The sequence below is a fragment of the Oryza glaberrima genome, chromosome 6 (genome assembly GCF_000147395.1).
Source record: "Oryza glaberrima chromosome 6, OglaRS2, whole genome shotgun sequence".
Taxonomy (NCBI): Eukaryota; Viridiplantae; Streptophyta; class Magnoliopsida; order Poales; family Poaceae; genus Oryza; species Oryza glaberrima.
Window position 1 is genome coordinate 5920530 of NC_068331.1, and position 15302 is coordinate 5935831.

Sequence of the window (15302 nt, forward strand, 5' to 3'; positions counted from 1 at the left end):
TTTTTTCTTTCATGGTTACTGTCTTCTAGGTTACTAGCTTTATAGTTTTCTCATGCTCTATTCAATGAATCATCATACCATCTGGTGTTGGTCATTAGGGATCCATAGCCGATGCTTTTAAACTAGCCAGACAAAAGAATCAATAGCTGTTATTCTACATGCACATAAAACACGCGAGAGCCAAGTAGTTGCCGTCGTGTATTTGGACATTTTGACAAAATGCAGTTACGCCTTCTATTGAGAAATGGAGGGAGTACCCAACACATACAACGGAAGACATTTTTACATGGCAAGAAAAACTGCAACCATGACCGGCCGGAGCACCCTCACAGCATCTCTCTTTAATATGATCAAGGCAAATGATTTTTGTCGATTCAAAGAAAGGCAAACGACTTTTATCTACGAAAATATTCAATGCAAGAAACCATGATTATTTTCTCTCCCAAAACATTTAATATGAGAAAGCATTCCGTTAATGTTTTATATATTGTAAACGCAACCGAACGTTACTTAAACAAACCACTAACATCGAATTAATTTCAATTTAGGGATTCAAGCATATGTCATCATATAAAGTACACCCTGCATCCCAAAATATAACAACTTTCCCTTAAGATTTGTCCTAAAATATAACAACTTCTTCAACAACAATTCTCTCTCCAACTAATCACAACCCTCCACCATTCATTTTTCCCACATATCTCCACTACTCATCCTATCACAACCCTCCACCACTCACTTCTACCTATTTTCTTAATAACTGTGTCCAACCCTAAAACTTCTTATATTCTAGTATGGAGGGAGTAAATCAGTATATCCATAAACTCGCAACGTTAAATGAAATTACTCGTCAGCGAAAAAAGTACTAAGTTATTATGATGAGAATGACTAGCTTAATAATTGTGCCAATAATAAGTCTCTTCAGCCGAGGTCACAAGTTTCCATACAGTTCCCATACAGGTACGTACATAACTTGCACGAATTAAGCGAACGATACATACGTACATGTCGCATTTAAATTAAGTGCGACGAAGGTAGTATGGTACACTAGTACAAGTTGAGAAAAAAAGATCCAAGCAACCGGACCATTGCATCAGCAGGCATAGGATGACAAGTCAATCGATCTCCTTTTTAACATAGGATAGGATTATTGCAGCCTTGTTGGTAATCTCATAGCATGACATCTTCTTGATCTACTTAAGATGCATTTAACTTCCAACTTCACCCACTCATGCACACAGACAAATAATTCATGGTGGTCGTCATCCCATTTCTCAGCTCTAGCTGGTCCTTTTATTTCAAGGCAACCTGAAGATATCAATTTTTTTATGAGAGAATGGATTAAATCGGTCTCTACATCCAAACACAGCCATCCAATATTTACGGTTATGTTGAACAGCACAAAGAAATAAGTTACATGAGGAAAATAAATTCGCTTGGTAACTTAACACCCTTGAAGGAGAACACAACACATTCAGAGTACATAGTTCTGATCGATCTCAGGTTTAGGGGGGCACGAATCAAGTAATAAAAAGGGCATTATTTCAATCAATAATTCATAGTTCTTAAGTTGATTTGCTTTGTCGTTTATCCCTTAGTGCAGTTTTCATTTGGATTTAGTGTGAAAATGGATACCATCTGCAGGGAAAGCTTACCTGCCGGGACCAACTAGCTAGTAAAAGATCAAATCCTTAAGTATATTAAAAACTAATTGAGTTCTGGGAAAAGATCATGATATCGTATTCAATCGTCTAGAAAGAATTTAAATTTCGTTTTATCATGTTCCAACAGAACGAGCAGAATTATTAAAATTGTCCCATCTGAGAAAATTTAAATTAGCTACAAAGAAGCGACAAGGGTTCCAGCGGAAACTCACCCTAGTTTCAGGGATATATCAGAACCATCATCATTATCCTGCGAGCTTCCCGAATTTAATGCAGTCATCACAGATTCAGATGATTGTCCATCTTCAGTAAGAACATTTTCAGTATCAGGAACCGCCAAGCCAGCAGTAGGCACCTGAGGCATCTGCATACAAGCACATGCACAGAATATAAATGCATATTCCGCCGTGCCTGATATGGAGAAACCAAAGGGTCCTCGAATTTGCATTTTATTTTGTAAAACTATGCAAATATTTCGAACGCATATACACAGTATGTATTAATTACTTGGTCTCTGAGGCGCATATTCTCTTCTGCCAGCTGAATGCCCTACAAGAACAAATAAATTGTATCATAAGATTTGTGAAATTATACCTGATTCATTTTCAAAACCAACCAAATCAATTTTACGTTTTGTGCTGATAAATACAAAATATTATATCCAGACATAAATGTTTTACGTTCATACAAAATTTTATCAAAATTTTGTAATTCCGACAATCAGTTTTGTATTAGAATAAATTTATGAAATCTAAAAGGTTATTTTTAAAGGTAAATCCATATATATCATTTCTTTTGTTTTTAAACTAAACATTTGAGAATCTCAAATTATTGATGGTCAACTTTTTAAAAGATTGACTGAATCTTATCCTAAACATTAAATATTTAAGAGCAAAGGGAGTAAAATTCTATTCTAAATGTAATCCTTAGTTGCATTGTTGGATATCGGTGAAAATATCAATTTCTAAATAAATAATACTCCTCATAAGCCTCACGAGAAAGTTTACTGTATCTGAAAATCTATGCATAAATAAACAGGAAGCTGCTGAATGATAACATTTCCATCTAATATATGTCGAGAAAACATTTCATGCCTGAAAAATTGTGCAATAAGTTCACAACAAAAATTGACTCTCGTACAGAGATCCTATCGAACCTAGCATTTCATTGACAGTCTATTATTGATTTATTGCCATCGTATACCGTCTGCAAGCAACATTCCAATATAGTACATGCACATGTTTCACTCGTCAATATAATTTTTGCTATATATAATAATTTTTGCTATATATAAAGTTCCGGCACTGAATAGTGAATATTAGTACCCTTTAGCTAGTTCTCGACTTCCAGTCACCACTACAGAATGGGACATCGGTGACGGGCCATCTGTAGAGGGTCAAAGTGACCCATCTTTGATGACCTCATCTCCAACTGGAAAAAAAAACTTTAAGATACTACTACATGGGACAATGGGTCAAAGTATGAACTGTAAATAAAGATCAACCATGATGACCCCGATGTGATGGGTGTGGTCATATGAACCGCCAAAAATGATAAAGACATCTCAGCGTCGGTGTTAGTAACACATGTTTAGGATGAGCTATCATCTCAAATGGGCTTAATTTTCGGACCGCCACAGATGACCCTACTACAAAGTACACGACCACTCTCTCACTCCCAAATCCCCAAGTGTCGACCGCCACCTCCTTCATCCTTAAGCGTCGGGCACCACCTCATGGACTAGTGGCCTCCCCAAGGTCGGGGGACGACGGATTTGACCACAATCAACCTCGTGCATGTTGGCTAGATCCCGAGCGTTAGCCGCCGTTTGCTCCACCCCAAGGGCTGGCCGCTATCTCCTCCACCCTTTAGCACTGGACATTGCTTTAGGGATGCTACATCCAACCTCCCCAAGGTCGAGGGACGTTAGATCTGACCACTCTCACCTCGTGGTGGCTAGATTCAACCATAGTTATTGAGACCGGACTGGTAATTGAACCAGTGAGGCTCTCATTTTGATGATTTATTGGTTCAACCAGTTAAACCACTGGTTTGAAGCGGATCAATGCAATTTAAATAGATAGGTTATTCTTTCAAAACACAAGGTGCATCGTAGCATGCTGGTCGTTTGGTTTGCTTCTATGCATGTGATCGTGGGATCGAATCCCACATGCGTACTTTTTCCCACATTTTCCCTCTCTAACAGCCTCCAGGACGCATGTGACCTTGCACAAGGCAATCCTTGGTGGTTCAATTCCGGTTCAATAGCAATTTTTCTACAAAAACGGGTGACCCAACCGGTTTCTACCGGGTCAATTGCGCAAACGGTCTTTTAGCTGGACCAAACTGGCGGAGGCTCTAGTTCTAGTTTTTTCGGTCCAACCACCGGTCTACTCCAGTTCCAATAACTATGGATTCAGCCACCTGAGGGAAGATGATGATGGTGACATCGACAAGCAGCCGTGCACCACGATGACACGAATAGTACAGTGACAAGAAGCTGCGTGCGGCGACGGGGATAGTAGAACAATAAGAGCCATGGCACGGAAATGATGGCGGCATGGCGACAAGCACAACCTTTTTGGATTTTTTTTTTGGCCAAATTTCCCTGTCATAGTCATGGCAATTTTGGCCTTTTTTGTGCAGAATTTTCCTATCTGTGATGGGTCACAACTTGTAGACCGTTACATATGATTTCATCATTAACGGGGGTGTCATTCTCACTACTGACCAATAGTTAAATGTCGGGTTGCTCACCCAACCCGCCGTTGATAGTCTTTCTGAACCATCAGAGATGACCCGTTCTCTAGCAGTGTGTCCTGTATATTGTTGTATGTCATATTGTAAACTTCCACTAATTTAGCGCCATTTTATACAAGTTTCTTGCAACTGGCTACACTGCATAGTTTTTGCCGTACACTCACTACTACGAAACCACTAATTGAGGACACCCTCATGTGCTGGTCATCTAAAACCAGCACATGAGGTATATATTTCCTATCCTCCCAAAACCCGCACATGGATTAAATATTGAAAACCAGCACCTATCACCCCTTATAGGTGCCAGATTATTAAAGAAAATCAATCGGTACATAAAATATATGTACCGAATTTTTTAATAAACCAAAACTTATAATGTGGATATAATTGCTAGTTTTAACAAAAACACAACACTGTTAAGGATGCAGCCGAGCCAACAAAATGTGGGACTGTGGGAGCCCACCTCGATTTATTAGGTACCTCTCGATCTTATCTCCCTGACTCCATCCCCAACACACCATCCTTTCTTCACGATCTTTATCTCCCTAGCCTTCTCTCTTCTCGAATGACACGCCGGTCCCCTCGGCCGTCTGCCTCCTCTCCCCTAGCTTATGGGCAGCGCGGCCACCTCCTCTCCCCCAAGCCGACAAGCGACGGGGCTGCCTTCTCTCTCCCCAACTCGTGAGTAGTGGGGCCGCCCTCTCCCATAGCCTTTGAGCAGCGCAGCTGGCTCCTCTCTACTTAGCCAACGAGCGGCGTGGCCACGTGTCCTCTCCCCCAAGCCGGCGAGCAATGGCCTTGAGGTCCTTGTTGACCTCTACCAGATCCGATCATCCGCGAACACCAACCGTGCCTCATGGAGTTCCTCGCTAGTCACCACGCCTCCATCTCCTGATCCTACTGTTCGCTGCTCGGGAGCAGCCAAATCCAGCCACCTCCTCTCTGCCAAGCCGGCGAGCAGTAGAACTAGAGATCCCCGGGGGACAAATCTGGCTTGTATGGTGGTGGGCGAGCAAGCAGATTTCACCTTCACCCATGGTGAGCAGCAACGGGGATGGCGAACTTCTCTCCAGTGAACCTCCTCATATTTTTGTTGTTGATTCTGTGAGTTTGTATGTTAATGATTTCTAATGTCAATCGAGCTCAGAGACGACCTTGTTCTTGGATGTTATTATGTGTGTTTGTTCTTGGATGTCAATCAAACCTTGGGGGCTATGGGGAACGCTCAAAGCATCGGCTTTGGTTCGAGCTGATGCATCGAGCCAGTTTTAGTTTTTTTTATTCGTGACACCTCAAAGGTACCGGTTCCTATACTAGCACTTTTGATTCTCCCCATCAGTGCCTCTAATAGGGTGCCAGTTGAAAAATCCAACACCTATGGGGGTTCTCAACTGGCACATATTATGGGTTCTATACTAGTGTCTTGTTGTATTAATAATCATCTTTATCACCAATATATCTATAACAGTATAACAATGACAATAAAACATCTACAAAACCTATTTTCACTCGGTTAAATTTATACAACTGACGGTAATTAAGTTGTGACTAACTTTTTTTTTCCTCTAGGATCTAGCTTATTAGCTGCTTACAGGGACACAGAATTTTGAGAACCCATAGAGAATTACTAGCTATGATTCAAAATACCCTTAACTAGACTAACATGTTTGGCAGACAATAGTGAAATCAATGTAATTAAGGACATTATTACGAGGTTAACAAAAGTAACTAGTGGAATCTAATCATTTTGTTTACCTTTCGTTGGAGCTCACTGATTTCTTGCATGAATTGCTGGTCCTGCATAAGCATATATTGATTAGTTGTCTGAAAAACTTGATATTGTGCCTGCCAATTCATACGAAGCTGAAAAGGGAACACCATCGGATGACACCCAACCTTTGTACAGAGCACCCGCTGCAGTCCTGCCTCGAGGTTCTTTTCCATCTGCTGCAGCTCTTCCACATTCAATCCCTCAAGCTCCTCACCTCTCATCTGTCTATAAATGTGGAATTGTGACATTATCAACTTATAATACGGGCTATTTCTGTTGCAAACAATTTTGTGATATATCGAAATAATAAAATCAATATGGATCAGAACATAATTAACCTAAGTTGAAGACTTGCTTCTGCCAGTTGTTCATTCAAACTGCTACACTTGCTGTGCTCTAACTGAAGAAGAAGGTGAATATATGCATAACTGTTAGTATATGTACGAAGCAATATAATTAAGAAGAAGGCTAGTTACAAAGACAATTTCTATGAGATTCTTGCATTTATATTCCTAGGTTAGAGGACATATAAATGTGTGGAGTTAGTACTTTATGTCACTTTTCTTTGCAGATCCAGGATATTAAATAGTGTCTCACATTTACATTAATTACATGGTCTTATTTTCATTAAGAGCAGGTACAATAGCAGGCTATTAGCCAGCTGTAAACATATTTTAATGAGATAAAAGATGAGAGAGAATAGCAGCGGGCTACAGATCTATAGCCAGCTGCAGCGCAGACTCCAAGACGTAATGTGTGCATGACAGGTGGGACCATATATTAATAGTATAGTAAGCAATTATTGTATGAATTGGCTATTAGATTGATTATATATGAATTGGAGATAGTAGCGGGCTATACTATTAAACTTACTCTAAGCTTGCATCATCATATGAAGCGCGCACTTCTACAAGTTTGTGGACATCGTTGTTGTGCTCTAAACTCATGAAAAAATTAATGGTGCAGAGATCATGCTTTTGAGTTAATATGGGGAACCTATAAAATACTCAAAAATGAAACTAGCACATATATATATATATTATGTAAATAAAACAACATGCTACTGATCCAATCGTTTATAAGTTGGTACAAGTAAGGCTGCAATCCGTTACAACTGTAGATTGAGTAATAACCTAGCATGATTTTTTTTCTTAATCTAACCATTTTCTTTAAAAAAAATCTCTGTTTGGGAAGACAAAAAATAAGTGAGAAGATTTCTGCACCCTCCACTACTGTCCTAGTTAATTAATTTAAGAATATTTTCATTACATGAGTGGGTAAAGTTATACCTTTACATGTGTAACTAATTTCTTAATTAAGCATAAGCAACTAGCTATAAGAGCAGGTACAATAGCAGGCTATTAGCCAGCTGTAAACATATTTTAATGAGATAAAAGATGAGAGAGAAGAGCAGCAGGCTACAGATCTGTAGCCAGCTGCAGCACGGACTCCAAAACGCAATGTGTGTATGATAAGTGGGACCACATATTAGTAGTATAGTAAGTAACTATTGTATGAATTGGCTATTATATTAACTATAGATGAATTGGAGCTAGTAGTGGGCTATACTATCAAATTTGCTCTAAAGAACTAAACATAGTCAGCAGAACTGTTTGCAGAAAAAAAAAGTGCTGTTATCATTGCATGTTGACTTATGCAATATAAATATATGAAACATTACACCACATATGATCTAATACTAGTTAGTACAAATCCACTTATGATTATGAACTACAAAACACAGAGATTGCTTTACATACATTCAGATCAATAGAAGGCTGCTTATCTGTTTTCCCCAGGTTCTTTGAATGTGTAGTATACTTGTCAATGATCTCGTTCATACTGCTTGACCAAAGAAAAATACCAATAATCAGTATTTGCACCAAGCTGCCTATACATGCGGTATCTATAAAATACATGTCTTCAAGCAAGGTTTTGTAAATTGACTTCAAAGGGGTTTGAACTCTGAAGATATAATAATAATGTATATCTAATATACAAAACCATCTATAGTCTAACACCTTCAAGTACAGCCTCTTTAATAAGAGAATAAATCTTAATTATTTGTTACTAGTTACGCTGAAAATTGGTAAGAGATTCTGCGAGCATCATATATATATATTTTCAATTATCATATCATATCATGTTCATATATACCAATGGAAAATTAAACTCTATATATGATTGTCTAAAGCACTCTGAATTTAATCTAATATAATGCATTTTTTTTGTTTCTTCTGTTATTGTCTATAGGAATCCCATATTCAAAAGAGGGTAACATGAAGGAAACCAGTCAGACACCACTCAAGTACATATTGTTTATTGTTGTCAGATGAATTCTGGCCCATTGGTCTAAACTAACAATGCATATTTTTCTCAGGAAAAAACATAAACATATATAAAGAATATACTACGTACGTATTGCTTAATGGTTGGAACCTAATTCTAGAAGTAAACTTCAATTTGAAACCCTGGGAATTGGGATTGTTGTGTAATCATAATATAAACTGCGTTGGACTAACACTTGCACAATATTTTATATCCTTTCAAAGGGGTGGAAAAAGATAGCTTTGGATGTTCTCCAAGAAGATGTAGCCAGCCAGCCAAGGATATGCTGAGCTTGTGTAGAATTCATACATTTCTGCTAGAGTTATGTACTACTCGTAATACGCATGCCCATGTTTAAACTACATTTTGATGTCTTCATCATATATGCTCTTAGTAATAATGTCAGCAGAATCACTGATCTTAAATTATAACAGTGTGCATAGTTTCTTATCTGACTTAAGGTTGTCCAGTGATTTCTGTTCAACGTTTTGTAGAAAAAAATTAAGTTATATAATATAACTCCCACCGTTCTCAACTAGGATACAGTTTAGCAGCACGCACTTGAACTTATAAAAACTATGGCACTAATCTAGTAATATGTGCACAAAAGTGTAAAGTTCAGTCATGTAAGAAAATTAGAAATGCCACCAGTAGGTTTTGATGATATGAATTGTCCCTCTTGTACAATAATTCCTACTGAAATACATACTGAATATATAGGTGCCATAAAAAAACTATGCCAAGGTCTTTACGTTCTCGATCAGTGCAATTGGGCATGGAGATCGAAAAGACCAGTTTAATTACCAGGTCTTCGTTAACATTTGCCCTTCTGAAAATTAACTTCACCTCAATAAATGCTATGTTACTCCTATTTAATTGTTGTCTGATAATTGTTCACTCAAATAGTATCATAGCGGAATGATCTTTTCCTCGTACATAATGGAGTTGTACGTTGATGGAGAAATAACGAGATGACAAATTGTAGGGAAGAAAAACTAGAGAGCATGATATTGGGCATATAATAGATAAACAATTATACTTAGCGGCTTGGGACATAAGATTGTGAAAGATAATGGTCTTAGCGTCTTAGGTGTACTGTAGAACTGTGTAGATGTTCCAAATGATAAGTAGAAAAAAGTATATAAAATGAGGACCCTAAAAAAAGAATAGTGGAGGAATAGTGTAAAGTTTATGAGGTACTACGACCTTGATCTTCTCACCTTCATTGTTAGTTACACAAAACACATAAATGACACGAGATTATTCTATTATAAAGTTCATGGCATGGTTCTAATTATAAGAACGAAACAAGTTATCATGAACTATATATCAAGTTGTAAATTACAAGCATCAAATATTAAGTTACACCCAAGGACAGTACGTTCCAAAAGAAGAACGCACAGTTCCATTATTTTTGGGAAAGAAGCACCCATATGCAGTCAACTATATAGGCACATAAAAAAATCACACAGAAATTAAACAAAGGGGCTTCAGAAAACGTGCATACAATTATGTTCTCTGATGCATGCGCTCAATCCCTAAATGATGCAATTATATTCTTAAATAGCTTCGACTGCCAAAAAGAAACTGATCAAGATCGATCACACTCTTAAAATGGAGTACCGTACTACTCATCACTATATTAATTAATTAACCCCCTTCTCTTTGGGCATGCTTATATGCGTATAGTCCTACCATACTAAATTAACCCCTTTTTTTTCTTGGACGACATACTTATATATGGAACATGCAAAGGCCACGTACCCTCTTGGTACTTGAAATGTTTATTTTTCTCTCTTGGAGAACACCAATAATGGTAAGCTAGCAAGCCCAAATACCCAAAGGCTACAAGAGTGATCCCATATATAGCTATAGCTACAGCAAAGTACCAGCCGGCCACCTGCACAGACCACGAGAGAGAGAGGCAGTAGGAGAGGATGAACTGATCGGCAGCTGGTTCGTTGGTTGGTTGGTTGACGGCTCATGCATACGGCATGCCATGCCACACCACACATAAAATCACAGGTACGGCGGCGCCGCGATTAGCGGAGGCGCCCACGGCCGCGCGCCGCGCGCCGCGCCGATCGGCAGAGATCGATCGGTTTTGGGATTTATTTTTTATCGAGCAGCGTACGTAAGCAAAATTAACCGGATTTTAGAGTGTTCCTCTCCACATGAAAGCAAATGAAATACACGAGAAATATGCATCTCTCTCATCTGCAAAAAGCAAGCGATCGAATTTTCCCCGTACTTAGCTGTGGAGATTGTGATTGAAACTACAGTAGAAAAATTCCCCATTTTCGGAGGACCATCCCGGCTGGTAGAATCCACCGGAATCGACCCAGGAATCAGCCCCAAAAACCGCAAGGATGATTGTTCTGGAAGTAGAAAAGAAGGCTCGATCCCGAAGTGGCGTTTCGCGAGAAGCATCGCATCAACCAAACACAAACCCTAAAACCGAAGAAGTAAAACTGTAGAAGAGGGAGGAAGCCCTAGCGACCGGGAGGATCTGGAGCCCTTTCAAACGAGAGAGGAACACAGCAGCAGGTAGCTAGATCTAAACCCCCAAAAAAAAATCTCGAGCGGATCGAAAACTAAAAAAAGGGTGAGATCATCGGGTGAGCAGTAGCAGCATCAACAGTAGAGAGAGAGAGGGGATCAGAGAACGCGCTTACTTGGAGCTGGCGAACTGGGAGAGCTTGCCGGTGGAGGAGAAGACGACGAGCGCGACGTCGGCGTCGCACAGCACCGCCAGCTCCTCCGCCTTCTTGAACAGCCCCCGCCGCCGCTTCGAGAACGTCACCTGCCGCGCCGCCGCGCTCTCTATCCTCCGTATCTCCCTCCTCTCCCTCGCCATCTCCCCCCCTCCGATCAACCACCCCCTCCACCCCCTCCTCCTCCGCGACAGAAAACTCCGACGAAATCCAAGCAGATTCACCCGCAACACCAGCAGCACAGAGAGAGAAGGAGAGAGAGAGAGAAACGCGAGCCGCAGCGGCGGGGTGCGCCTAGTATATAGCAGCGGCTCGCCAATGGCGAGGCGAGGCGAGGCGAGGAAAGAGAAAGAAAGGGATGTGGCCGCGCGCGGCGCCTCCGATTGGCGGCCGCGGTAAACCGGGGGCGAATAATTAAACAAATCTGGCCGAGCCGAGAGCCACCACCACCACCGTGCGGTGCGTGTGTCTCCTCTTCTCTCCCCTCCGATTGGCCGCAACTACACTGGTCCTTGTTTATACCAAAAAGAAAAAAAAAGGTTAAAAAAAGAAGAGAAAGAAAGAATCCGCACGGGGCGGCTGACACGTGGGGCCCGAGGGGGGGAGGGCGGTGAGGAGGCCGTGAAAAATGTGACGACGAAGCGTGCAGGCTACGGAGACGGAGAGTGCGTGTGGCTTCCTGATAAGGAAAGGGGGAGTGGGGGGAACAGTGCTGCAAAGGGGAGAGAAGGATTCTGATCACCTGGATAATTGTTGCTAACCGTTTATCACAAATCAACTGGTAGATGTTAAGATAGATTAATATGAAATATATCACTCTAGAAGCATTTGAGATTAAATTTAACTTTTGCAAGTTGTAAAAAATAAATTTAGTTGTAAATATATGTATACTGATTAGAGTTAATTTGTTATTTTTTACAACTTATATAAAAATATAAGTTGAATTTGAACTTGAATGCTTGTAAATGAATATATTACATATTAATTTATCTTATTAATTATTTTTTTCTAATTATTTAGTTTATATGCAATAAATAGATAGATACTGCCTCCATCTCAAAATTTAACTATTTCTAGCACAGTGTTCTAAAATGAAACTATTTCTCTACCTACCTCCTCCTCTTAACCAAACACAATCATTCTTATTCACCTACTTTCTCTTTTCAACTAATGACACACTTCATCCAGTCTGATCATTCTCACCTACTTTTTCTTAATACCCATACTAACCTTAAAAATAGCTATATTTTGGGAGGGAGGAAATATGTATTCGATTTTAGAGTAGGTACAAATAGTAGGCTATAAGCCAGCTATAAATATATTTTAAAGAGATAAAGGAAGAGAGAGAAAAGCAGCGGGCTACATATCTGTAGCCAGCTACAACACGGATTTAAAGATATAATGTGTGTATGACAGGTAGGACCAGATATTACTAGTATAGTAAGTAACTAGTGTATGAATTGGATATTACATTGGCTATAGATGATTTGAAGCTAGCAGTGGGCTTTGGAAAAGAAGAGCTGCACGCCGGGGGGATTCCCTGTTCCGACGCGGGCCGTGTGGCTGTGGATGTGGCTCTACGTACGATGGAAACAGGGATAAGATTGAGACCGGCTTTACCGTTCTCCTCTGCATTACTCGCAAAAAGGATGGCTCGCCTAACCCCTGAATCAATGGCTAAATAAATAGAGGATTTGGGACAATATCCTACTATGTATAGAGTATGTATAAATAGCATATAGAAGTATTATGTATATAAATATGTAACGTACGTACTAGTGTCCTGTATAGAGTATGTATAAGTAGCATATACTAAGTATGTAGGCTCATCGTGATTATCACCGTCGGCCGTCGCTCGACACGGCATAGTCATGACCCGTCACGCTCGAGTTTGTGTAGATTGTCACTAATCGTGCTTAAATACAACGTGACGGCAAGTACATGCACACGGTGGTGGGTGATGGACCTGGATATATAAGGCATTTTCGAGAACTAGTATATTTTTTCTAAAAGAAATGACGAAAACGAACTGTACTCCTCTGAAAATCTCGTAAAATTAATCCATGACAGTACTAAAAGACTTGAAAAAAGCTCCCGTGTGTAAAAAAAACACACGGAAACTTCCCAGTCTCCGTTAGCCTGTGTTCAGATTCCTGGAGGGGAACTAATCTCTCCCGCATGGAAAACAGAGCGATCAATTAATTAAGTATTAGCTAATTTTTTTAAAAAATAGATTAATTTGATATTTTTAAAGCAACTTTTATATAGAAACTTTTTTTAAAAAAAAACATACCGTTTAGCAGTTTGAAAAGTGTGCGTGCCAAACACATCCTTAGTGTGAGTTCTACGATGAACCCTAAACATTTTTGCTTTTCGGGCGCAATCGAGCTACAGTGACCAAACACCTATGTCAATGTACTGTCACGAGCAGGGACAATGAAGGAATCTGGTCCATTTATTAGGGAAATCGACGGGCAAGATGCCCGCCGTCCTCGTCGTACATCCGCTGTGTCCCGGTCCGATGAACAGTATGCCCTGGGCCTCCTTGGCCTACCGGACAATAACCATCCAGCCAACACCCAACGGGCAACAGGTCGCCTTAAAATCTATTCGTTTTCAGCGTGGCTCCTCCTACGTCGATCATTCACGTCGTTTTACGGTAGGATATCGAGCGATTTCATTCTCTTTTTAAGAAATATATATAACAACTTATCATTTTATTTGGTCTGCCAAAGGAATGTACAATAATTCATTTTTTGAATTTAGCTGAATCTACTATTATGTTAATCGTAATAATTTTTAGCTATAAATTTAAACACGTGTATATTACTCCCTCCGTCTTATTTTAAGTGCAGCCATGGTTTTCTACGCCCAACTTTATCTGTCAATCTTATTTAAAAAGATTTAAAAGCATAAGTCACGAGTAAAGTACTATTCATGTTTTATTATCTCATAGCAACAAAAATACTAATTACAAATTTTTTTTAAATAAAATAAATGATCAAATTTGGACATGAAAACTTATGGTTACGATTAAAATGAGACTAAAGGGAGTACCAGACATATGACTGTATGTTTTTGGACGGGAGTACTGGGCTACTACGAGGAGACACGCATGATAGCGAGCGAGAGACCAATGGATTTTGCAGATGCATCCACCGATCGATGCGGTTGGGCGAAGCCTGGCCGTGTGTTTGGGGGCAACTTTTTATTGTGAGAGCTGCGGCTAGCGGCAGGGGAGGCTGCTGATTGGGCGTCTGAGGCGTAATCATATGCAGTGTTTAGAGTACTACAGCTACTGTAGAGGATCGTACAGTGTCTTTTATGGAATTCACGCACTGATGCCACTGTTGATCAGCAATGATCGACACACCCTATGATGGCGAAAGGTCATTGGCAGTGACAAATCTCAAAATTATCGGACTTTCTGAGGTGAGCACAGTGATGCTGATGCTCCTCCGTTTCACAGTATTCATAAATATAAGTTTTTTTTTCTAATAAAAGTTTTAGGGGAGATTAAGTTTGGTGCCCTTAAAAAAAGTCTATTTTATTGAGAAAGATGATGGGTTAGGAATACAATACTATATAATGCTCATATATTGCAACGGGTAAAAACAATTTACCTATTCCAATTATAATGACTTTTACTGTTAGTAGATCATAGCAGGATCAAATTAAAATGGTATAGATTGACTGAATATGGTGGTTCTGCATGGGGAAGCGACGCGGATGAGAAAACACGCGTCCTAAGCGCACCCAGCTGCGTTCTCGTGCACGCCCCACGCTTTATCGAGTCGGACTCGGGCGGCGGCGTTCTCATGCACGTGCGACACGTCGCTTCATCGAGTTGTACTTAGACGACACTTTGCCTCGATACACCAGTAAAGCACTTGATGTAGCCCTCTCTGCTCAAGCCATATTCTACCCTGATGCGGGGCATGGAATCCTCCCACTGCGTTCTCAAAAGATGTACAATTTTTCCCCAATTAGACCCTTGATGAGCACGTCGGAATTTGCAATGACACACGAGAAGCTAAGGCAACACAGGAGTGATGGAATGTGGAC

General features: G+C 40.0%; 1 protein-coding gene across 2 annotated transcripts; it reads right to left on the minus strand.

Moving 5' to 3' along the window:
- Positions 1–870: 870 nt before the first annotated feature.
- LOC127776207 (MADS-box transcription factor 55) lies at positions 871–11711 on the minus strand. Of its 2 annotated transcripts, none has more exons than XM_052302567.1 (8): positions 11199–11711; positions 7956–8037; positions 6534–6595; positions 6321–6420; positions 6180–6221; positions 2172–2213; positions 1877–2028; positions 871–1308 (listed from the first exon to the last, which is right to left on the minus strand). In XM_052302567.1, exons 1-8 carry the CDS (start codon positions 11378–11380, stop codon positions 1299–1301), a joined length of 672 nt encoding a protein of 223 aa, XP_052158527.1. In that variant the 5' UTR covers positions 11381–11711; the 3' UTR covers positions 871–1298. The 2 variants fall into 2 exon arrangements, with proteins under 2 accessions (XP_052158527.1, XP_052158526.1); XM_052302566.1 differs by having other exon boundaries at positions 7956–8040.
- Between the last annotated feature and the right edge of the window lie 3591 nt (positions 11712–15302).